At 41.8% G+C, this 25,663-nt stretch overlaps 2 protein-coding genes across 12 annotated transcripts; one reads left to right on the forward strand and one right to left on the reverse strand.

The window, feature by feature from the left end:
* The first annotated feature begins 433 nt into the window (after window positions 1-433).
* Window positions 434-25,590, forward strand: LOC114448280 (uncharacterized). 11 transcript variants are annotated; one of them, XM_028425134.1, is made up of 28 exons: window positions 1,362-3,046; window positions 6,493-6,937; window positions 15,932-15,988; window positions 16,074-16,457; window positions 16,532-16,819; window positions 16,904-17,197; window positions 17,971-18,351; window positions 18,711-18,998; window positions 19,073-19,366; window positions 19,646-20,026; window positions 20,220-20,507; window positions 20,582-20,875; window positions 21,076-21,468; window positions 21,937-22,224; window positions 22,295-22,591; window positions 22,900-23,238; window positions 23,325-23,621; window positions 23,711-23,825; window positions 23,922-23,969; window positions 24,179-24,205; window positions 24,301-24,345; window positions 24,419-24,445; window positions 24,523-24,564; window positions 24,648-24,674; window positions 24,755-24,793; window positions 24,871-24,936; window positions 25,036-25,055; window positions 25,254-25,590. In XM_028425134.1, exons 3-27 carry the CDS (start codon window positions 15,946-15,948, stop codon window positions 25,049-25,051), a joined length of 5,001 nt encoding a protein of 1,666 aa, XP_028280935.1. In that variant the 5' UTR covers window positions 1,362-3,046; window positions 6,493-6,937; window positions 15,932-15,945; the 3' UTR covers window positions 25,052-25,055; window positions 25,254-25,590. The 11 variants fall into 11 exon arrangements, with proteins under 11 accessions (XP_028280940.1, XP_028280935.1, XP_028280937.1 ...); XM_028425136.1 differs by lacking the exon at window positions 6,493-6,937 and having other exon boundaries at window positions 1,362-1,910; window positions 2,807-3,046; XM_028425138.1 differs by having other exon boundaries at window positions 1,362-1,910.
* Window positions 12,476-13,782, reverse strand: LOC114448361 (zinc finger BED domain-containing protein 4-like). Its single transcript, XM_028425279.1, has 2 exons — window positions 13,610-13,782; window positions 12,476-13,403 (listed from the first exon to the last, which is right to left on the reverse strand). The coding sequence occupies exons 1-2, from the start codon at window positions 13,780-13,782 to the stop codon at window positions 12,476-12,478; spliced, it is 1,101 nt and encodes a 366-aa protein (XP_028281080.1).
* Window positions 25,591-25,663: the final 73 nt, after the last annotated feature.

Below are 25,663 nucleotides of genomic sequence, written 5' to 3' on the forward strand. Positions count from 1 at the left end.
TCTCTAGTGGGGCGGGTGATGAGAAATGAGACAATCTCCAGAAATGAGGAAGAGGGCCTGTGGGTGCAGCCTGTAGACAAAGGCCCTCATTCATATATATTACACCTGTTATTATGTTGGATCCATGGTTGGATAAACACTGGACTGTTTAATAACAGCAGCTGGAAGCACAGGAGACAAAGAGTTCCGCAGAAAGATACAGAGAGTGAATGAGAGGAATAAGCACAAAACCACGAGGGAGAGAGGACACACAGTCACTGACATAAAGTGATTATAAATATATAAATAAGAGGTGACGGCACTGCATGTGTTATGCTTGATCATGCATGACCTACACCAGGTCACCACTCTTCTTGTGTTAAAATGTTACACTCCACCCACATTTTTGAGGAAGTTTGTTAAAAAGATGCCGTTTTAGGTACTTTAGTTGATCTTCATGTGCAGCTCCAGAGGTAAGTCCCTCTGATCTTATGAGGACTATAGATTGATTCATAGAGGATAATATCATTTGTGATATTTTTTTTATATTTGTGTTACTATTAGTTTTATAAACAAAGGCTAGAGCTTAGTCCTTATTGTACAGGTTGCAATCCTGTCCCTCTCCTGGTATCTGGAAGATTGATTTATACGTGACCAGCAAACAATAATAACAGTAATGATATTTAAATTTGGCCAAATCAAAGTTCTGCATATAGTCGTATGAGGAAGTCTATAGGCTTGGTAGCAATTTCCATAAAGAAAGCTAAGGGACACTAATTTTGCTCGTTTTTTCTTCATGTTTTAAAGTAATACGGTGAATTGGCTACTACTTCTAGGTATTAAGGTATCTATCTTTATTAATAGACTCATTTATTGTTATGAGTTTTTTGCATTTTACTATTGCTTTTCTGTCCTCTCCTCTCCGCTGCTGACCCTTTGCACATCCATGTCCACCTTTAGTCCACGCTGTTGCATCTTCCCTTCACTTTAGAGCACACACAAATAAGGTATTGATCATTTTACGCAAGACAAAAAAAAAGAAAGAAAAGAAAATCACATGTGCAATGCTGCATATGCATATTTTAACAACAACAACCATAAGGGCGAGTCAGAGAGGGTTCTGTGCTGCCTTTTATTTATTTTGGGTGGTCGGTTTGTGTTCCACTTTGGGTCGTACTTTGGTCAGCTCATTTCTGTAACCAAGTCTATATTCATTTCATAAGTTCCTTGTAGCCCTGCAATGGGCAGGCGCCCTGTCTCATGTACTCAGCCTCTTGCCCATAGATACGCTGGGATAGGCTCCAGCCTCTCATGACCCTGTACTGCAGGACAAAGCGGGTTCAGAAGATGGATGGATGGATGGATGTACATGTATTTTTAATTTCTGATAAAGAGCTTATAAGAAATATTTATGAAAATTGTTTATCACTTATGTAACCCAGGTTAACAGGTTCTCACCAATTGTCCAGTTTACCATTTAATTGGTGAAATTAATCATTTATAAATAAATAGTTGTTTTTTTTATAACCTTATTAAAGAGAAACCAGGAAATTAATAGTGTTTTTGATCAAAACAATCTTGGATGTTAACAAAGAAACCAGAAAAATTAATGTATGTAAGTTTTTATATCTGTTAAAACGGATATTTTACTTGAGGTGTGACGAATGTGCCTCTCTGTGTACAAGCAACAGGAACATGAGGAGTTCACGTGATGCAATGTGACCAATCAGATGCTGTTAATGGCGTACGTGTGAAGTGGGACCAACGTCAAGGTAGCTGCGCGCTTACTCTGTTTGCTGCGGATATTACTGGGTTTTTGTGCTCAAGAACCAGATATAGACAACTTCTTTGTCACTGTAATCACCGCCGTGGGCAGCGGAGTTTGCGGTGGATCGATTACTGGACCGTGTGCAAGGGAAACGAAGGAGAAAGTAAGTTGTGCTTAGTAGTCGCTATGGTGCTAGCTTAGGCTGGCAGCCACATGTGCTTTTGCTAAACACACATAAAACAAACATAAACAAACATTTTACTATTGCTTTTCTGTCCTCTCCTCTCCGCTGCTGACCCTTTGCACATCCATGTCCACCTTTAGTCCACGCTGTTGCATCTTCCCTTCACTTTAGAGCACACACAAATAAGGTATTGATCATTTTACGCAAGACAAAAAAAAAGAAAGAAAAGAAAATCACATGTGCAATGCTGCATATGCATATTTTAACAACAACAACCATAAGGGCGAGTCAGAGAGGGTTCTGTGCTGCCTTTTATTTATTTTGGGTGGTCGGTTTGTGTTCCACTTTGGGTCGTACTTTGGTCAGCTCATTTCTGTAACCAAGTCTATATTCATTTCATAAGTTCCTTGTAGCCCTGCAATGGGCAGGCGCCCTGTCTCATGTACTCAGCCTCTTGCCCATAGATACGCTGGGATAGGCTCCAGCCTCTCATGACCCTGTACTGCAGGACAAAGCGGGTTCAGAAGATGGATGGATGGATGGATGGATGTACATGTATTTTTAATTTCTGATAAAGAGCTTATAAGAAATATTTATGAAAATTGTTTATCACTTATGTAACCCAGGTTAACAGGTTCTCACCAATTGTCCAGTTTACCATTTAATTGGTGAAATTAATCATTTATAAATAAATAGTTGTTTTTTTTATAACCTTATTAAAGAGAAACCAGGAAATTAATAGTGTTTTTGATCAAAACAATCTTGGATGTTAACAAAGAAACCAGAAAAATTAATGTATGTAAGTTTTTATATCTGTTAAAACGGATATTTTACTTGAGGTGTGACGAATGTGCCTCTCTGTGTACAAGCAACAGGAACATGAGGAGTTCACGTGATGCAATGTGACCAATCAGATGCTGTTAATGGCGTACGTGTGAAGTGGGACCAACGTCAAGGTAGCTGCGCGCTTACTCTGTTTGCTGCGGATATTACTGGGTTTTTGTGCTCAAGAACCAGATATAGACAACTTCTTTGTCACTGTAATCACCGCCGTGGGCAGCGGAGTTTGCGGTGGATCGATTACTGGACCGTGTGCAAGGGAAACGAAGGAGAAAGTAAGTTGTGCTTAGTAGTCGCTATGGTGCTAGCTTAGGCTGGCAGCCACATGTGCTTTTGCTAAACACCGAATTGATATTTTGCATTGCTGAACTCCCATGTCCCTGTTTCTTCAAAAGCTGAACCTGGACTGTTGAGAGCCGTGTGATCTGCGTTTATGCTGGTGTGCGTGTGTATCAAGCGGCAACCTTCGGGGCTCAAAGTGGAAGTGTCAAAACTTGTAATTCACGCTGCAACAGCTGGGGGTTGGCTCCAAAAGCGAGTAATTTCCCATAAGCTGTGTCCCAATTCAGGGTCTGCATCCTTCGGAGGACGCAGCCTACGCGGTCTCAGGAGGCCGCGTCCTCCTGAGGATCCTCCGGAGGATCCTCCACCGTTGGTAAATGGGACAGTCTGGCCTTCAAATCACTTCCTGATTGTGGCGCGACATCATAAATTTTGCCCCGGGAAAAACAAAAGCAGCGACAGCGACACAACACGGACTACACAACAAGCGGGACAACAGTGTGGATTTAGACATTTGGAATTTTTTAATATATTTATTTGTTGTTGGAGGAAGAGGAGAGGCGGCTCCAGCGGCAGCAAAACCGGTGACGGCTCATTTTCTTCAGGCTGGGAGAGCGCAGTGGGGAGGTGACAGTAAGCTGCTGTTTAACCATATTATTGATCATAATTAATATACCAGTTACTGAGCAAACGCTAGATATATAACCAGTAGATAGACAAATATGATTAAATGTAATTTATATTTGATTCAATCGTAAGACTTGATACAGGGTCTGTATTAAACCACTGCTTTAATGTGTCATTAAGCATCAGGTCTGTCACTGCACCAGAGAATTACTGCTGGGTGGAGGAGAGTGGGGCTCCCTGCAGGACCAGCTGTCTGTCCTGGAGGAGGTGTACTGACCATCATCACCTCTGGAGGGTGAGGATACATATTTTATAGCTTTTCATATTTTAAGCTGCTTTGGAAGCCGCTCTGTGGAAGTTATTATTTTTATTTTTGCCCTTTTTAAAAACATCTTTAGTAACATGGCAGCCGCCGATCGTCAGCTCTGCAAACCCTGATGGACGATGTGGTGGACAGAGGAGACAGGCACCCCCCTCCCCCAGATGATGTCCCACTCACAGCCAGAGGACTCCAAGGTCTTCACCGTGGCACCATCCAGTCCAGCAGCACCAAGGACTCCTGCTCAGCCAAACATTTATATATATGTTCTTTGTGAATAGTATTTTCTGCTGATCTTTATAAATAATAAACTGCACATTTTCATAATGCCCACTGGTAAATAGTTAGAAATGTTCTGTGTCTTTGTAAATATTGTACATAACAGAACAATAAATGATTTACTGTTGTCACTGAGAAGTTGTTCAAAAGTTTACTTCAATTATAAATAGGTAATGAAACACATAATGTAACAAGGTTAGAAGAGTTTAAGAACACAGAGACAAGAACGATTTAATATACAATTTAATAAGTAACATTTAAATAACAGAACATAAAATCACTGCTGTCCACCATCCTCTGTATGAGCTGAGGTCTGTCCGTTCTTTCTCTGCTCTCCCTCTCCCTCTCTCTCTCTCTCTCCCTCCCTCTCTCCTCTCCCTCTCTCCCTCCCTCTCCAGCCTCATCTCCTCCGTTATCAGTTGTCAGGTTTTCTTCTGTTTCCCTCTGCTCCTCCTTCAACAAAATGCCAACAGGCAGAATGACCGTTTGATATAATAACGATAATATTGCTCCTCACGTGAACTATACTTTATACTATACTACAGTAAACAACAAGAAACAACATTCAATCAAAGCGTTTAGTTTACAGCGCCTCGTATCAACAGGACGTCATGTTTGTAAATATAAAACTCATTTTTTTAATGCCGCTGTCACTACTAGCATTTTAAAACTCTCGAACTACTGCTCTTTACTTACATTTAAATGTGAATTCGGCACTCCTGCCGCTGCCGCTCGCTTGGTCCGTCGTTGTACTATTGGACAAAAAGTAGGCCCGCAAAGCATTGTGGGATATTTAAGGCCACGAAGGATGGTAGCGATGCGTCCTCCAAATTCAGGCAAAAGGAGGACGCATTTGGAGGACGCATTTGAAGGACCCTTCGACTTTTGGCGAATTGGGACAGCCTTCGCGCAGCTTTGTGACGTAAGCGGCCTTAAAATGCGCACTCCGAAGGATGCAGACCCTGAATTGGGACACAGCTATAAGCTGTGTCCCAAAAATGCGCATTTTAAGGCCGCTTACGTCACAAAGCTGCGCGAAGGCTGTCCCAATTCGCCAAAAGTCGAAGGGTCCCTGAATTGGGACACAGCTATAAGCTGTGTCCCAATTCAGGGTCTGCATCCTTCGGAGTGCGCAGGCTCTTCAGAAACAAACGGGTGACGTCACGGAAGCTCTGTCCATAGTTTTTACTGTCAATGGTGTGTATATGACGTTTGAGCCTCTGGTGAGTAAAACTGATATTAGTTTTAAGAGGAGGTAAACTGTGCATTTGTTAATATGGATTTAGGAGGCGTGTTTTGCTTAAAAATATTGTTTATATTACCATGTTAAAATATATTTTCCTCTCTGTTATTTGAGAGTGAGTGAAAAAAAGGAAAATAGGAGATGAGTATGGAAAGTAATGGTCCAATCATTGTCTCATGTTAAAGTTATGTTTATAATCTGTTCAGTTGATGGACAATTGAGAATTGAGAGACCATGTTTTAATGTACATGGTTGTGTATATATGTGTTTATATGTCCTTATTTATCAGTGTTAATTTTGGCAGCAAATTTTAATTTAGTTTTTATTTTAGTCTTGTGACTAAAATGTCATTTAATTTTAGTCACATTTTAGTCATCAAGATTTTTCAACTTTTAGTCTAGTTTTAGTCGACTAAATATCATAGAATTTTAGTCGACTAAATCCAAGGCAGATTTAGTCGACTAAAATTCTATGATGTGTGTGTGTGTGTCATGAAATTAAGGTTTTATTGTGCAAAAAACACATACACAGCTTTAACTTTTGACACAAAATTTTTATTTAAGTGCCCTTATCTTTTATGAAAAGAATTTTTAAAAACGCAACAAAAAAATGTGACCTGCTCTCCCTGAATAAGATATACACTGTTCAATGACAGAGTGCATGACATTCTTCACTGTCAGTAGCTGGAAATGCAACAATTCCTTTTAAGGATCTTCAACTACAACATAAATGTAGCTCTCAGCGTAAGTTCAATCAGGAAGACTCTATTTCCCATCATTCACCATTTATCCCTATCCGCTTCCTAATCTTTCTCCCTCTATCCCTCACTCCTCTGCTCCCCCTCTCTTCCGCTCTCTTAGTCAGGTGCTTAATAGAAAGCACCTCCCTCACCAATCAGCTGTCGCTTTCCATCCCTCTCCTGACCAATCACAGCTTAGCACGAAATTTAAAAGTCTTCGTCTCTTCTCCAGCTGTCTTCTGATCGAACCCGGCAACGATTCTGCGCTGCTCTACGCTGCAATCAACTGGCATTATTCCTCCTCCTGAACTAACTTGATCCAACATCAGATCCAAATTCCGTCTCCCCTGCACCCGCGCCGGCAGCGGCTCCCGCGGCCGGTAAAAGGAGCGAGAAGTCAGCCTCCTCTGCTCCCAGGGCTAAACGAGGAACGCTTACTCTCCCGCTGCCGCTACTCCACTTATTCCCTCGACACGCTCAATCAAACACTGCCAGTGCCAGTCTTTGTTTCTTCAATCAGTCGACCTCCACCTGAAGGCAGTCGTAGAGTCCACATCTCCTGCTCCTGCGGTCCCTGCCGACTCTCGACCACTCGATCTCAGCCGCTGATCTCCCGTTCTCCTCCACCATCTTCCACTGCTTCACTCTGGCGTCTGCTCGGCCTGCCCCTCCTATAGGTAGGCCCTTCATTTCGCAATCCGCTAACATATGACATTAATTCTGCAGGCAGGGACAATATTTTAGTAAACCTCATCCCGCAATCTCCTCAGCGTCATAAATCTGTGGCATCTAGCTAAATTCTCAGCCGTCCTCATCTGCAGATCCCCGGCTGTCAGCGATCTGATCCATCGGGCAGTTTCTAGTCTTTCAGCGTGTATTTCAGGATGTATGTGCTCAGTTTTCCCGGAGAGACGCCAAGAATGGACTATCTAGCTCTTTACCGGAGACCCCCATCTTAAATAGCCGGAAAACATATTCTATCAATATCACTTCCAGTAAGCAGCCCTTTCTCACTATTCGGCTACTAGCCTGGTCTGTGGACTGGACTCCGAATTTGGCCATGTTCGCCGGGGTCCCAAATGATCTCGGCAATTCATGTGGCGCTCGCGGGCTCACTGCTCCGTGTCCCTCTGTGCTTCAGCCTACCGCCATGGCATTCAGCATTTAACCTTTTCTCAATCTGCCACGGATATACAAGGCCGTTATATTTTGAATGGCTGTCACCTCTCCTCATCTGTAGCGCCTACAAGGATACGCACCCCAGGTCAGTGCGCAGTACGGTTTTCAAATCCTCATTTCGCGTTTGTCAACTCTCTGGTTCATGTCTGTTTTATTTCCTCTCAGTTTCACAGGTATAAATTAAAAAAAAAAAAAAAAATCTAATCAGCACGATATGAAAACTCAATAGTCTCTGAACAGAAAGAACTAGAGGGGCTACCGTATATAACCTCCGCTCTCGTCTTCTCGTACAAGCCCCATCGGCATAGCCACACGCAATACTCCTGCAGAATGGCATTATTCGATCTGTCCGCTCCTCGCTCCGGCAAATTTCAGCAATTAGTCTGATTACGCCGAACATTTGTCCCCTCTTTATGCCAGCGGATAGCGCTTTAAACTTATCTATTCACGGGCCTGGGAGCCGACTTCTCTGACCCATTTAGATTCCTCCATTCACCTGTTGCATTGGAATCTTTTCGGCATTAAGTGGGATTTAAAATATATATATTTCACTGTTCGTCTCATTTGCTTTAGTACCTGCATCTTCAATCTCGTGTCAAAGCCCTATGCCAGATCCTGCTAAAGAAGCTAGAGTTCCCTCTATGCTCACATGCTGGATGATTTCCTCCTCAGAAATCCCTGTTTAGTCATCTTCGGATCAGCTGCATGGAGCTTACTACCTGACTTATCAATAACGCGAGTCGATCTACTATCCATCATGACGATGACGTAGTCTGCATATTAAGTAGCCATGTGCTCGTGTTTACATGTATTAGACAAGCGAGTTCGCTATGCCGTCGTTAATGGGTATTTTGCTACGTATAAATTCATATGGTTTGACAGGTCACATATAATATAATAATATATAATAAACATATAATAATGTATTCAGTTACTGAATACAGATTACATGCCCAAAACGTAATTTGTAATGTATTCCGTTACATTTCTCAGTCTGAGTAACGTATTCTGAATACTTGGATTACTCACACATTAAATCACATTTTAAGTGATTGAACGCAGCCATCAGCCCCTGCTGACTACAAAGGACGCGATAAAACATTCAATAGAAAATGTCCAGATTGTTCCATCAATGTTCTATTTAGAGAAACAGAAACGGAACGTAATGACAGAATAATATTTTTTAAACAATGCAACCAAAAGTCATTTTACACACAGAATCAATGTTTGAATACGTACATCAAACAGACCCATGTATAAAACCAGCTGACTGCAATCACACGTTCATACTTAAATGTTCATCAGCATCAGGTCTGGACGGAGTTAACTAGCAGCTAACGGCTAACTAGTTCACTTATCGAAGTGACGCTAACGGTAAACCGGCATCATGACGGATGAGCATTAAGTACGCAGCGATTCAGACTCTGACTCCCATCAGTCCGGCTGCTCCGTCCTCTCTATCGCCCGCACCTGCAGCAACACGGGAAAGTACCGTCATGCAATCCACTGATTTCATCAATGTAACAGTATTCTGATTACCATCTCTTTAGAGTGTAACTGTAACGGTATACAGTTACTCCTATTTTGTATTCTAAATACATAATGTCGGTACATGTAATCCATTATCTCCCCAACACTGCGTAGGGCCAACCTTTCATATTTCCCCTCAGGATGCTCCTCCGCAGTTCCTGTCTTCCGTGTCCATGTTGCCTTGAACCAAGGCTGCAGCGTGATCTGCGGATCTGGTCTCACCTGCTAAGAGCTCTGCAACATGTTGATGAAGATTCTCAGTCATCCAGGTCATCATACGTAGAGAAGATTGAAGCAAGGCGTCTGGACTTGTAGAGTTTTCTTGAAGACGTTTTGCTGCTCATCCAAGCAGCTTCATCAGTTCTGCAACATGGTGTTATTCTTTTAATGATGATGTAGTGCATTCATCCAATTCTCTCGGGTTGTTCCAGATGGAGCCCATCTGTGGGTTTTGGGGGGTTCTTTCCTCCAAGGCCAGTGATTCGCTAGATGCCGGCCTTTAAATTCTCACAATTCTGTCTCTTCGGTGCTGCATGCAATCTATCCCATAGCCGGGCTTGCTTCATTTGGGTTCATCATTGGAAACGCATTTAGTTCAGATAAGGGTGCTCCTGGTGGTTCATACTACCTCACATCAGAACCTTGTCGGCTCACATGCATTTCAATTTCAGGTTATTTCTCAAACCTGCAGTTATACTATTAAAGGCATTCGAAGGCTTCTCCCTCTCCTCTAGAATCTCCGTGGCCTATAACCCTTTCAATTCTCCACTAATTGGTTTCAACCCAGATCAGGTGTATTTCTCCTTCTGTTGATTCTCTCCTGGAATCTCTCTTCGCTTAGCTTTTGGCTTTCTTAGAGTAGGCCTCCCATTCGTTCAGTCCTTCTAGAACTCACCTTCTCAGAACTAGTATTCCATCTAACCACTACAGCTGCCGTTACACCCTAAATGCAGTGGTGCATGTTCAGAAGTCAGCCCGCACTAATTCATCCTTCTGTCCTTTTAAATCCATGAGCGGTTATTTACAGGTTGCCCCAATTTAGATCCTCAAGTCCCTCGGTTATCACAGGAATCTCCCTCTGTCTAGGAACTGGTTCTATGCTCACTTCATACAACCTCTCTTCAGATCCCCATTATCCCCTAATCATTATTAGGGTCATTCCTTTAGAATAGGTGCAACTACTTCAGCAGCAACTCAGTGGCTCCGGTTCATGCAAGGCCATTTAGCTATGCTATCACAGCAGTGGGTGCTTTCATGCAGGCCATATAACTATGCTATCATAGCCAATGGGCTTGTTTCACGCAAGGCAATTTAACCAATGAATTCCTGCTAATGGCACGCTCAGTCATCTTCTCTCTACACATTCATCTTCAGGCCCACCTGGCCTAGCTGGTAGAATTGTTAAACATATTATTACGTGATTTCATCATTATGTGAGTTTTCATCATATTACTGGTGGTGGTGTAATGCTCGAATCATGTATGTTGTCTCCATGCCCTCCTTTTCTCTATCCTCTCAGCTTTCCCTCAAGCTTTATAATTAATGTTCTGTCAGCCAGTGGGCTTCGTTTCATTCAAGGCATTATCCGTGCATCTCAGCCAGCGGGCTTCATTCTGTCAGCTCAAGGTATCTCCTCCATCTCTGCAACCACTTGGTCGATGATCTTCACTTCCTGTATTCTCCAAAACACCGAACATGTGCTCGTATCTCAGAAATCTCCGTCCCTGGTGAGTTTCACCTATTACCGCTGTATCGTCAATTCATGTCTGCAAACTTCATTCTCACGGCATTCCCGAGGCCTCATATCAATGCACCTTCTACTGGCGGGCTTCATTCACGCAAGGCCTTAAATCAATGCATTCATAGCCAGTGGGCTTCGGATCTTACAAGGCCATTTAGCTATGCTTTCACAGCAGTGAGTTTTATTTCAGACAGGTCACTTAATCAATGCCATCATGCCAGCGGGCTTAATTCATACTAGGCAATATATCTAAGATATTCCTGCCAACGAGCACGCTCCATCATATCTCACCACTCGTTCACTTTCAGGCCCTTCTGGCCTAGCTGATATGCTTATTAATCATATTATTGGGGTGATTTCATTATGTAAGTTTTCATCACTTACTGGTGGTGGTGCAAATCTTGAACCATGCTTAATTTCTGATTAGGCTGTATAAACAACACAATTTCAGCCTGTGGGCTTCGTTTTAGGCTTCATTTTAACACAATCTCAGCCGTTGGGCTTTGTTTAAACAAATTCCTTTTTCCATCCTTTCCCGTGCTTCCTTAGCTTGAGCACATGCTCGCTAAACTCTTCTACGCCTTCCTCGACTTCCTAAACCCTCCTCTTCCTATGCTGTCCCTAGCTTAATCCCTAACTCGCTAAGCTCTGTTTCTCCTTCCCCCTCTCAAGGCATCAAGTCCGTAGATTGCTGTCATGTTATGCATTCTTTTTAACAATTGTCTTTCATTTTACATGATTTCCACCTAGAGCCCAGATATGTAAGTATTGACCTCAATTCTCATCTCTGTCTCTGTTTTGGGGGGATCTTATGATCCAGCAGCCTCTCCTCTTGCGTTTTCCCCCCTTTCCGGATGTGGTCTTCACAATGGGGTCTAGGACGCCAATGCACATTCAAACTTTGTACTTAATAAATCTTTCTCATTCAGTTCGCTGAGTTTGATTGAAATGTAGCTCTCAGCGTAAGTTCAATCAGGAAGACTCTATTTCCCATCATTCACCATTTATCCCTATCCGCTTCCTAATCTTTCTCCCTCTATCCCTCACTCCTCTGCTCCCCCTCTCTTCCGCTCTCTTAGTCAGGTGCTTAATAGAAAGCACCTCCCTCACCAATCAGCTGTCGCTTTCCATCCCTCTCCTGACCAATCACAGCTTAGCACGAAATTTAAAAGTCTTCGTCTCTTCTCCAGCTGTCTTCTGATCGAACCCGGCAACCCTCCTCCACCCCAAGCACCACCAGGTCCACGCCAGTAAGGCCTCCTATTTCCTGCCCTCCAGCTCTCCACCACCACCAGGTCTAGACCCCGGGGGGATCTTATGATCCAGCAGCCTCTCCTCTTGCGTTTTCCCCCCTTTCCGGATGTGGTCTTCACAATGGGGTCTAGGACGCCAATGCACATTCAAACTTTGTACTTAATAAATCTTTCTCATTCAGTTCACTGAGTCTCTCATGATTGAACTGCAAACCTCCAGATCTTGTGGTGCATGGAGATAAAAAAAAAATCTGTCAACATCAAAACACCTAATAAAAATATAACATTGCTTTCAGAACAATTATGCAACTTGTTGCTATAATTTCAGAAAACAGATTTATTTGGTTCGATTCATCTTAAGAAAAGCACTTGGCGCCAATGTGACCCTTGCTCGGTTGCGCCGACCTCGAGCGAGATCACCTGTGACACTAAATACCCTCTCTGCAAATGCTTGAGAAGCTGGCATAGCCAATATGTCTAATTCAAAAGGTTTTAAGTTGTGATATAAGGTGTCACTTTTTTTCCAGCCAGAAGTCAGTCCCTGTGTCACATGTGATGGGCTGTGAAAGCTGTTCCTTATACTTTATGATCTGCTGCCTCATCCTGCTTGTGGAGGTCCTCTGTTTAGACTTTGTGCTGCATTTTGAAAGAAACCTGAAGACTGGCTGCTTTGATGAGGACGGTGCTGATTTGGAGTCCTCTGCTTCCTTCCTATTCTCCTCTCCATCATCTTCAGACAGATCCTCGTGTTGGGAATGTGACTGAGTGGACTGGACCAAGTACTCCTCTGCCTGTTTCAGAAGTTCCTGGATATTTTCATTATCCACATCAACAAGAGTTTCACAAACGGTAGGGTTGACAAAGCAGGCAGCCGCTACAAGTGGTAAGAACCTTTCATCAGTTGGATCCAAGATCCATGCAAAGCGCTGGTTCATACTTCCTGTCATTTTCCATGCAAGAGCAGCAAGGTCTCGGTGGCTAGTGCTCTCTTCAAAGTCAGCAAGGTGGCTGAGGAGGTCAAAAAGAGCAGGAACCACAAGGGACATGGACATGGTGTCACTCTGAAGGGTTTGAGTGTGTTCTGCAAAAGGCAGCAGTAGTTCATGCAGTGACTTCAGCTTTTGCCACTCACTAGGGAGCAAGCTGTCCCATCCCATGTCATTTGCAATTTTGCAGACTGAGTCTTTAATTTTAAGGAGTCTTGCAACCATGTTGAATATGCTTGACCATCGTGTAGGGCAGTCATTTACAACAGTAAGGCCACATTCATCCAAAATCCTTTGTGTTGCAACAGAGGACTTGCGGAAAAGCTTCACCACTGACCGTGCTTTATCAAGGACTCTCTTGACACTTGCCTCCTTCTGTATTGTGTGGACGACGAGCTGTAATGTATGCACCACACATGGCATTCGTTGTATATCCATGTCAATATGTTGGTATCTAAAAAGGACGAACACAGACAAATGAGCATATTAATAAATAACATAAAAAGGCTTCCATTTACTGTAAATTACAAACACTTTATGGTGGATTACTTGTGGGATTAATAAATTATTGTAATTTATTAAGTAATTATCTTAGATTACAGATCTTGTGGGGAAAATGCAATTCCCTTTCATGTAAATGTAATGAAAAAATGGGCTCACCGCATGTCATCAGTTTCAGGCTCACAGTCACTTTCAGCCATTGGGGAGTCTTCTGAATCCTCAGTGGTGGCTTCTCCCTCTGGTGTGATGCGTTTAAATGCTGCCACCATATTACTGCCATTGTCTGTGATCACAGTGATGATCTTCTCGTCTGATATGCCCCAATCTTGCATACATTGATCCACACATGCTTTGATGGATTGTGCAGTGTGTGGATGTGCCACTTGTTCCAGGGCCAACAATATATGTTCTGGCTTATTTTGTTCTACACAAAAGTAGCATGAACTAATAGCCAGGAAAGAAGCAGTCAGTCCTTTTTTCGTCCACAAGTCAATGCCAATAGCTATTCTTCGGGCAGCAGCCAATCTCCTTCTGAATTTTTGTACTTCACCTTCATAATATTTGTCTATCAGATTGCTTATTTTTGTTTTCTTTGGAACAGTGAGCTTCCTGTCCACTGTTTCCATCATAAGAACAAAGTCCTCATCTTCAACTGTAGTGACTGGTAATCCTGTGCAACCAATCCATTTTGCTATAGCTTCCTCCTTAGTCTGTTGCTCTTTAGAGTCACTTTTGTACTTTGCAGCACTTAAAAGAGCTGCTGAAATATGCTGCTGGGACACCCTCCCTTTCTTTGCACTCGGTGGTCCACTGTTATCTTCTGAGGTCTTCTGTAACTGTGACGTGATAACAGAAAAAAAATGTTCTTGTCAACTAAGCTAACAACTTTTTTTAATTCACATTAAACATGATTCAGATTCTTTTAAAAGTAGTGTTAACTTTACAGGACAGCAGTGATGTCTTAATTTATAGCAGAAACAGAGGCTTGCAATTAAAAGAAGACATTTTGTTATGTTTACCTTTGCATGGATGTCAGGATGACTCGCGTGCAAATGTCGCTTCAAATTTGTTGTATTCTTGCCGGTTATACTCGCTCCACATGGTTTGCAAACGGTTTTATTTGTCTTCACATCAAACGTGAAATGCGTCCATATGTCTGTTCTTCTTTTTCTCCCAAGCGTTGTCATTTTTGGTCACCATTCACGAGAAACTGAGTACTGAGTCTTCCATGTGCTTTGTCTTGCATCGCGGGGTCACATCAAATGTGTGCGTAACGTCCTTACGACACAAAGACATTACTTCTGATTGGCTCTCCGCCGCTGTCTCCTAATTCGTCCCGCCCTTCCACAAATAAAATCTGCTCTGATTGGATCTCGTCTCCATCAATAATTTCGTCTCGTTTTTATTCGTTGACGAAAGTGTCAATACATTTCGTCTTCGTTTTTGGCACCGTGCGTTAGTTTTTATTTAGTTATCGTCTCGTTTTTATCAGCAAAAAAAGGTTGTTAACGAAAACTATGACGAAAATGATTCGTCAACAAAATTAACACTGTTATTTATATGTAAAGACATATTCTGTTATAAGAATTTTATTTTAACCCTATTTTGGCCTATACAGGCCGGGTCTTTTCTTTATGTGGATCCCTGGGTTCGAGATCTGTGTGAAGACTTCTTCTGCTGGGATTCTCCCTATTCTGTAAAGGTAGAGGGGGACCTCAGTGGTCGTGGCGAGCCATCCAACCCAGAATTTTGACTTTATGTATGATTTTGTTAAATTTGATTAAGGCTTCACATGTTCATAGATGCTCTGTTTTTTTAATAACATTCGTTTGCATCTATTCTTTGGCTCTGTGAGTTTTACTTTTCCACTCAATGCAAATTGCTAATACCCCTTTCTCCTATAGCGGGTTTAGACTTCTGATTTGGTCCACAAGATAATTAATACACTAAAAGAAAATATATCTGTATCACCCAGTCTTTACCACCAACAGTTAAGGTGGGTTACACTTACATTGGCAGAGTTTTTCTGTAAGCTGCAGTGTGTTAGTACTTTCAGATTTAGAATGACCTGTAAGCTGCAGTGTGTTAGTACTTTCAGATTTAGAATGACCTGATCTCTGTGTCTATGTGTGAGCGTATGTGTGAAAATGAAGGTTTCACTCTGACTCAGTAGTTATAAAAACAGCAAGCAAGTTATCTCTCAATGTCACCTGTTGAGTTCCACCACAGGAAAGTAAAGCCCACGAGCTGGGTTAGACTGGTGGATGAGAAACCAGTGACATACACTAAATTATTTAAACAATCCCAATCACACTCCAGCCAAAGACACTTAGAAATAACCAGCAATAATTTTACAAAGTAACAAAATAAGAGAAATAAATAGCACACAGTTACATTTAACAACAATAATTCATGTGTGCGGGTGTTATACCACACAAACTGATGCATGATACTAAAATGATGGTTTCACACATGTCTTAGGTCTGTGACCCAGGATGTCTGGATTTACCCATGTTCTCCTGCACTTCTGTATTCTAGGTACTGTACTTTCACTGTTTAAACACTACTTGTAGTTTGACTTTGACGTTTTAATTCCGTCTTTGCATTACTGGTCCTTTTGCAGGATACACTCTGTGTGGTTCCAATGCCTGGCATGTGCATATGCCAAGTAATATCAAAGGACTGCTCGACTCCTGCCTGGTCATCCCTTGCAGTTTTGACTACTACCGGTATCCACCTCGAAGACCTGACCGTGTTGTTTGGTACCAGTATGTAAGCCATGGGTATCCTTTAGTTTATGACAACTGGCACCCAAAGGATGTTATTGGTATATTCAGAGGGAAAACACAGAGAGTAGATGACACAACTGGCAAGACATGCAGCCTGAGGATCTATCCAGTGACCTGGTCTCACTACAGACAGAAGATTTATCCCTGGGTAGATCCAGAGAATGTTGGGAAAAGCACCTACAAATTCTACGATACAACTGTAGTAATTGATGTCGTCGGTATGACAGTTTATACTTTGAATAATAATGTATTACTTTGTTAAATATTTATTTAATTCTTCACCCTTTTTAAGACAGAGCAAATGAACCAAAGATAGTGATCTATGGAGAGATGAAAGTTGGGAACTCTGTACGTGTGCAGTGCACTGTTGATCACACCTGTCGCAGTAATCCGCCAACTCTGAGACTGAACATCCCGCTGCGAGACCACCGTCTGACTCACAGTCATCAGTCTGATGGCACAACCACAACCACCTTGTCTACCACTTTGACCATACAGAAATCCCAACAAACTGTGGAGTGCCTTGTCCGACACTATGGTGGTCGGACTGCAAAAACGTATCAAACCCTCAATGCAAGATGTATGTAATGGGTATGCAAAAATAAATCCAGTTATTCAGCCAATGCTGACCTGAAAATGTTCACATTTTCCATCTCCATCACAGGCTCTGTTTTTCCATTGAGCATCAGCTCTACATCAATTGATGTTCTTGAAGGATTTCCAAGCAAAGTAACCTGCACAGCATCATATACATGCCCTGAAGACACACCATCTCTGTCGTGGAACTACGCCAGCATGCCAGCAAATACTGAGAATATCCCAGCCGGGGCTCAGCGGAGGACAGTTTCCACGCTGACATTTACATCATCTGCTAATGACAATGGAAGATCTCTGACATGTTATGCACGATTCCCACAGGGACAGACGCAGGAAGAGAGCCTCACGATCCGTGTAAAGAGTGAGTGCAAATAATAACCACCGTAATACAATGGGGGGATGAACCAGTTGCCAATTTGGGTTCGAGAGGCAAACACCACCCTCACCTTTAAGACTTAAGGCTTAAAACGTTTCTGTTTAGTGAAGCATATTTAGTGTGTAGGGCTGATACAGCCACATAGCCAAATGCTGTTGTAGGCCTGCGCTGCCGGGGGAAACCCCCTCCTCAACACCACCACCACTCTGTCTGATCCCCCACCTTCTCTTCTCTCCTCTCACCTCCTCACCTCTAATCAGGCCGATCCCTATTCTTGTAGTTTTGACAACAATAATAAAAATGTGAAGTACAATTTTCAATTATTTCTAGAGGAGAGACTTGTTTTTGAAAACACTCTGTTGTGTATGTGACCAAGCTGTATAACAGTAGGTTATGTGAGTAAATATCATTGCATGCATATAAGCTTTTGTAAACTTCAAAGGAAAAAAGTCAGGAAAAGTCTTCTATGATGAAAATTTGACAAGGTGAATTTGCTGCTTATTATCAAGATTGCTTCTAGTGTTTGTCTCCTCAGTGTCTGACCAAGCAGGTTACATTATTAGTTTACATTTAAGATACATACAAACATATTTGTGTCATGAATGGAGCTTTGCCATCAAACTACTGTATATACAGAACGATACTAGAAAAATAACCGATTAGTGAATGAAACAATGAACCAATCACAATCAAGTATTCCTCACACAGCAGGAATAAAACAACAAAATAAAAAGTGTTAAATAGTCTTTTTTTTACAGAAACCATGCTCTCTCGAGGTTGGTCTTTCACGACTCCAGGCGCCATCACCGGGCTCAAAGGGTCGTGTATCGTCATTCCGTGCAACTTCATCTACACCGTCTCCCAGCCTGCTAACCTCCAAGTTGTCTGGTATTTGTACCAGAGCAATGGATACCCAGCTGTGTTTAACCAAAGAGACAGAAATGTCATCAGTGAGTTTAATGGGTTAACCAGCTTGATTGGAAATGTAGCAGAGCAGAACTGTAGTCTGAAGATCCAGGGGCTGAAGATGTCACACAACCAGGACAGACTGTATCCATGGATAGATGAGAACCCCATTACTTCATACTACACAATGGGTCACTCATTTTATGATAAAACCACTCAACTTATTGTTTCAGGTAAGTGTTGATTTATGTCCTAACTTTTTTCAGTCAAAGTTAGAACAACCTACGGTATATGACCAGTGAACCTATTCAGCATGTCTTTTATTGGTTTTCACAGTGAAAATGAATGAATGAGCAGACTTGGGGTGGCATTATTTGTGAAAGTAATCTATTATGAGACATAAGCACAAGCATAGCTGTATGTTTACTTTTGCTCTTAATGTAAGTTTTCTTCTTTGTAGCTGTAACGTGCTTTCTGACCTCTGACTCTATTCCTCTATTCATCTATGATTATGAATGTAACTACAACATGTTCTTATTCCAAGAACAGATCTCAGTTTCACTTCTGCTCTCTATTTTTTTTTATATTACAGACCACGCACAGGAACCTCAGCTGAGCCTTATTAGCATCCCCAGGGTGGGAGAGCAGAGCACTGTGTCCTGCAGTGTGCGTCATACATGTATCTCTGCTCCCCCCACTCTAACCATAGAGGGCATACATGGAAAAGACTGCATCACTGACACTGTGGTGTCTGACGGGATTTGGGAAAGGAAGGTAGAGAGAAGCTGGACAGTAGAGGAAGAGAACAAGAGTGTGAGGTGCACTGTTAGCTACCCCAGTGGTCAGAGAGCCTCAAGCGACCTCACACTGAATGTGGAATGTGAGTACAACATGAGGTGCATTAATCATGATCGAAATGTGCCTTTTAAGACTCACATTCACTTTTCTGCTCAGGTCCATTTGAAGAAATCAAAATGACTGAACCTCCAGGTGACATAATGGAGGGTGTGGCAAAAAGTGTTGTTTGCTCAGTTATGTACAGGTGCAATAAAAACAGACCAACCATTGTGTGGAACATGGAAGACGTGCAAAGTAAAATAAATACCAAACTGTTACCCAACAATAACTTCAAGACAGAGTCAAATCTCACTTATATTGGCTCTGAGGGTGATAACGGTAAACCGTTGACTTGCACTGCAACGTTTGTGAATGGAAAGACCTCAGACTCTGCAACTCTTCATATAAAAAGTGAGTTTAAACAGTGTTTTTTCTGTTAGAGAGTTAGGTTAGTTAGATGGATGGCACTACTCCATCCTTGTGTGTTGTAGTAGCATCAGCTTCAGTAAAGGCTGGGTTATAATCTTATAATATTTTCAACAGTCTGTAGTACAGAAACATTTTACAACAGCTTTTTGAATGTCACAGCTGACCAATATAAATCATGGATTCTAAAATTCTGTCTGTGTTCACTCAATATAAACAATATATTTAACTCAACCACATTTATAGCATTCGTTCTTTTTACAGGAAACTTGCTCTCTCGAGGTTGGTCTTGTACTACGCCAAAAACCATCACCGGGCTCAAAGGGTCGTGTATCGTCATTCCGTGCAATTTCATCTACACCGTCTCCCAGCCTGCTAACCTCCAAGTTGTCTGGTATTTGTACCAGAGCAATGGATACCCAGCTGTGTTTAACCAAAGAGACAGAAATGTCATCAGTGAGTTTAATGGGTTAACCAGCTTGATTGGAAATGTAGCAGAGCAGAACTGTAGTCTGAAGATCCAGGGGCTGAAGATGTCACACAACCAGGACAGACTGTATCCATGGATAGATGAGAACCCCATTACTTCATACTACACAATGGGTCACTCATTTTATGATGAAGCCACAAAAATTATTGTATTAGGTAAGTGTTAATTTATAAAAAAAAAAATCAACTAAGGTCAGAACATGTGTTTCCATTCTAAGAAGTTTCAGATCCCTGTCTTAATTGTTTCCTCTTTTTAACTATGTCAAATGTACCTAAGAGCATGTTCTTAGAACTGAACTCAGGAATTCCAGCTTTACTTCTGCTCTCCATTTTTGTTTCTATTTTACAGACCATGCACAGGAACCTCAGCTGACCCTCACTGGTAACACCAGGGTGGGAGAGCAGAGCACTGTGTCCTGCAGTGTGCGTCATACATGTATCTCTGCTTCTCCCACTCTAACCATAGAGGGCATACCTGGAAGAGACCGCATCACTGACACTCTGGTATCTGATGGGATTTGGGAAAGGAAGGTAGAGAGAAGCTGGACAGTAGAGGAAGAGAACAAGAGTGTGAGATGCACTGTTAGCTACCCCAGTGGTCAGAGAGCCTCAAGCGACCTCACACTAAATGTTGAATGTCAGTACAACATGAGATGAAAAAATCATGATCGAAATGTGCCTTTTAAGACTCACATTCACTTTTCTGCTCAGGTCCATTTAGAGAAATCAAAATGACTGAACCTCCAGGTGAGGTAATGCAGGGTACGGCAAAGAGCATTGTGTGTTCTGTTATCCACAAGTGCAAGAAAAACAGACCAACCATTGTGTGGAACATGGAAGACATGCAGAGTTCCCCAAAGACCAGAATGATCTCCAACAGTACATACAAGACAGAGTCAAATCTTACTTACACTGGCTCTCTGACTGATGACGGTAAATCTTTGACTTGTACTGCAAAGTTCACAAATGGAGAGACCTCAGACTCTGCAACTCTTCATATAAAAAGTGAGTTCATGTAATGGTCACTCATTATTTCTGAATTGTGACAAATTCATGTTCTTAATTCAAATCAAACCAAACCAATCAAAACTTAGGATTTCTCACACAGCAGTCTAATACACATATTGATTCCCAAAACATAATGTTTTAAAGATACATTCATCACAAATGTCCATGGGTTTTTTTTGTTTGTTTTTTTTTCTCAGGAGACATGTTTGCTCGGGGTTGGTCTTTCACCACTCCAGGCAGCATCAATGGACTCAAAGGGTCGTGTATGGTCATTCCGTGCAAATTCACCTACAGTGCCTCCCAGCCTGCTGACCTCCAAGTTATATGGTATTTGTACCAGAGTGTACAGAGTGAAGAATACCCAGCTGTGTTTAACCAAAGAGACAGAAATGTCATCAGTGAGTTTAATGGGTTAACCAGCTTCATTGGAAATGTGGCAGAGCAGAACTGTAGTCTGAAGATCCAGAGGCTGGAGATGTCACACAATGAGGACAGACTGTATCCATGGATAGATGTGAACCCCATTACTTCTTACCACTCAATGGGGAGTCACTTATTTTTTGATAAAACCACTCAACTTATTGTTTCAGGTAATTGCTGATTTATTTCCTCGTCTTTTCAGTCAAAAATGGCACATCCTGTAAGGACCAGTGAACCTATTTAGCTTATTTGGTTTCTTTTAATGGTTTTAACTGTGAAAAAATAAAGTTTTTGTTCCTAAAAACTTTTTTCCATTTTCAAAGGCAAATCAAAATCCACATTAACACATGTCATACGATATAAGAGCCTTTGCAATTTTAATACTTTTCACTATATATTTTTAATAAAATATAAATTATACTGTGAACACAGAAAACCAATTGTAAGAGAAAAACACAAAAAAACTACTTCTTGATCTGAATGTACGGCATTTTTTTATCTTTTTACCTGTGTCTTCTCTGACCTCTGACTCTATTCCTCTATTCATCAATGATTATGAATGTACATACAGCATGTTCTTATTCCAAGAACAGATCTCTGTTTCACTTCTGCTCTCTATTTTTGTTTTTATGTTTCAGACCACGCACAGGAACCTCAGCTGAGCCTCACTGAAAAAGCCAGAGTGGGAGAGAAGAGCACTGTGTCCTGCAGTGTGCGTCATACTTGTATCTCTGCTCCTCCCACTCTAACCATAGAGGGCATACCTGGAAAAGACCGCATCACTGACACTCTGGTGTCTGACGGGATTTGGGAAAGGAAGGTAGAGAGAAGCTGGACAGTAGAGGAAGAGAACAAGAGTGTGAGGTGCACTGTTAGCTACCCCAGTGGTCAGAGAGCCTCAAGCGACCTCACACTGAATGTTGAATGTGAGTACAACATGAGGTGCATTAATAATGATTGAGTTGTCTTAAGACTCACATTCACTTTTCTGCTCAGGTCCATTTGAAGAAATCAAAATGACTGAACCTCCAGGTGAGGTAATGCAGGGTACAGAAAAGAGCGTTGTGTGTTCTGTTATCCACAAGTGCAAGAAAGACACACCAACCATTGTGTGGAACATGGAAGACATGCAGAGTTCACGACCAAACCCCAGAATGATCTCCACCAATAAATATCAAACAGAATCAAAACTAACTTATGTTGGCTCTGCGGATGATGACGGTAAACCTTTGACTTGCACTGCAAAGTTCACAAATGGAGAGACCTCAGATTCTGCAACTCTTCGTATAAAAAGTGAGTTCACGTAATGGTCACTTATTTCTGGTCCAGAGTTAGACAAATTTGTACTTCATTCTCGTGTGTGGTAGTAAGTTGGCTTAAAGACTCCTGGAATGGAAAAAGGGCATCTGACAAGATGTCTTATGGTCTTTAACACACTTGCAAGCATGTGCAAAATATAAAGCATTTTTTTCCTGTTTGTGGTAAATTAATCTAAGCTGACAGCTCAACATCAGTCTTGTTATGTAACTCACTATCTGGTAAATGAGAATCTTTCTCTGTTGTACAATGATGAGATAACATCTGAAGACCTCTCTCTGCAGCGTTCTACGTTCTGCCTGCTGATGTTCCGGTCAGAGTCAGCGCTCTGACGCGCTCCTGTGTAGTGATTCCCTGCAGCTACCATTACCCAGAGGATGGGCCTATGACCCGAGGCATTTGGTCCAAAAAAACTGGTGGTATTGTCTTCCATAATGGCCAGAGCAATGTAATTGACCACTTTAAGGGCCGGACCAGAATTTCAGAAAATATGAATGAGGGAAACTGCTCACTGGAGATTGATGACATCATGCCCTTTGACAACGGGCCCTTCTGTTTCCATGCTGAGAAAGGACGGGACAATTACAGATTCAACAACAGTTGTGTTTTTATTGTTATGAAAGGTCTGGAGTCACTAGCTCTGTGGGTCAATGAAATGAACCTGTCAGCTTTCTAGACACTTACATCACTATGTGTTCTCCATGCTCAGCTTCCCCAGAGAAACCTGTGATGACCCCCGTTCCAGCAGAAGTGGATGCTGGTTCAACAATAACCGCCTCATGTTCTGTTACACACACCTGTCCATCACATCCTCCAGCGTTCTCATGGAGTGTGCCTAACCTCACCAGTGAGGTCTCACACACCTTGATGTCAGGAGATACCTGGGAGACAACGTCCACAATCTCTTTCATGGCTGCTGGAGGAGACGGGGTCAAAAGCCTGACCTGCACTGCCACCTTCTGGCGTGGCAAGCAACAAGCCAGCACAGCGCAGCTGAATGTGAAGGGTCGGAGCACAAAATTCATCTGTCCTATATATCAACAAGTATTTCATATATGTTGTGTTTGCCTTATTCAAATGTTCCTACATTCCTAGGATCGCTGAAGTACAATATAAGGAGCTCTCTTCACGTCAGCATCCCCGTCACACTTTTAATCCTGATGATAATTGGCTTAGCTGCAGTGTTTGGAGTATTTATCTGGCGGAAAAGGTACACTAGATATATGTCCGTTCAGCATGTGTCACATGTTTCTATTGGCTGGAGTGATAAAACTATGTTTTACATACTTTTCCTTGTAACCGACAGGAAGCATGCTGATGATTCTGTGACACCACCACCTCGACCAGAGAAGAGGTATTTAAACCTGTACACAGCTGATGACAATTCTGCCAATGTGTGTGCCTAATGAAGTAATACGTTCATGCTTGAGCTGATGAGAGGAAATTATCTGAAACTCATCGCACTTAGTGTATTACAAAGTACACTTCAAGGAATGACATTCAAAAACACATCTTGTTTTCCACTCTTAAATCTTGCTGCCTTTGCATTTAAAAATTTCACAGAAGGTCACTGTTGGATAGATTAACAAGGTAATCTTTTTGTCTTGGTTGTCTGATATTTCATTATATAATCAATGACGATGTTCACCCTGTAATGTATTAACAACAAAAACCTCCATATCTAGGAGATACCCTGAAAACAGAGACCCACCTCCACGGCCTGAAAAAAGGTATGTCAGCAGGTTGCTCTGACAAACTGGACAAATACAGTAGACTGACAGTAGCCATGTTTTTACCTTACAGGAGGTCCATATGGAGCCGCGTCTCCCGGTAAGAACGCTCAAAAGCTAACGTTGACTTTTATTCTCATTTGAAGCACATTATGTTTACAACTTGGCCCTCTGCAGCAGAGCAGAGGAGATGCGCTTCGGTTGGAGTGACACACCGAGGTCAGTGTTTGAATTTAGATTTTATGACTCAAAGTAATAAAGCTCCTCTTAGTTTTAATTAGTATGTGCCGTTTTTCTTGTAGGCAGTCATTCTGGAGCAGATTTTCAAGGTACATTTTCAACACTCTGAAATAACAAAAATACATGAGAACATCAAGTAATATAAACAAAATGTGTATTATCTTCACAGACGCCAGGACAACACTTCAAACCTCAGTGTTGCTTATTTGTGAGTATCTACGTTTCCTTGCTGTGTTACATGGCCCTGCTGTAGACAAAAAACAATACTGTGTCTTCCTCCTATAGCAACAACACCAGCAGTGGGGACTCTGACATTCGTATCTCTAATCCACCCTTTCTACCCCCAAAGAGGTGAGTTTTGTCACACACAGTCCTTCCTGTGTTCCTTTAAATGACCATTATCATTGTTTCACACAGATGTATATTAACTGTTTTTTTGTTTTTTTTAAGCAGTAACCGCAGATGAGGAGGTTAGTAAGAGGGGGTCTCAATACTCAAACAACTGGAGAGACTATTTGTTCATGAAATGCTGCTCTGGACAAAATGTCCTCTGAACACACAGTCAGATTTCTCAGCTTGTTTCATCCATACAATGTGTTTTATTTTTTGTTTTTGTTTCACATTAGTTGCAGAGAAACTCAGTAACTGATTATTTTTTTGTTTCTCAGATTTGTTGCAGGATTTTCAAAGAAGAAGCAACATTGAAATATTTCAAGGACCCCTTAGAACATCGTACCAACACATTTTTGTAATAGTTCTGTAATGACATATTCACTGTTTGCTTATAGCCATATAATACATTTTTTTGCAGCCTGATTAACATGCTTGTTATAAAATGGTCCATTAGATTGAGCCACACTGTTAATGTTTCATTCTTCTGACCTCTCAGTCAGCTGAAGTGAGTGGGTTGATATAATTATCATGAAATGTTCGTCCTTGTGTAACTATTGTTAAGATGTATTTGTGCTCATTTACTCCAGAATGCAACATGACATAACCAGCTGTATTTCTGCACCTATATAATAAAAATACATGTATGTGTAAGTATGTATGTTTTTATTTCATTACTGTAACACCT

This window comes from Parambassis ranga, chromosome 16 (assembly GCF_900634625.1).
Source record: "Parambassis ranga chromosome 16, fParRan2.1, whole genome shotgun sequence".
NCBI classification, from domain to species: Eukaryota; Metazoa; Chordata; class Actinopteri; family Ambassidae; genus Parambassis; species Parambassis ranga.

What these genes read in the sequence shown, in the direction of transcription:
- LOC114448361 (XM_028425279.1), bottom strand. Translation starts at nt 13,782, where the DNA reads ATGCAAGATTGGGGCATATCAGACGAGAAGATCATCACTGTGATCACA. An exon ending in CCTGAAACTGATGACATGCG is followed by an intron (nt 13,404 to 13,609) that starts GTGAGCCCATTT and finishes CGTCCTTTTTAG; the next exon opens with ATACCAACATATTGACATGG.
- LOC114448280 (XM_028425139.1), top strand. Translation starts at nt 15,946, where the DNA reads ATGTCTGGATTTACCCATGTTCTCCTGCACTTCTGTATTCTAG. An exon ending in CCTCACACTGAATGTGGAAT is followed by an intron (nt 18,999 to 19,072) that starts GTGAGTACAACA and finishes TTTTCTGCTCAG; the next exon opens with GTCCATTTGAAGAAATCAAA. An exon ending in CTGTTGGATAGATTAACAAG is followed by an intron (nt 24,206 to 24,300) that starts GTAATCTTTTTG and finishes CTCCATATCTAG; the next exon opens with GAGATACCCTGAAAACAGAG.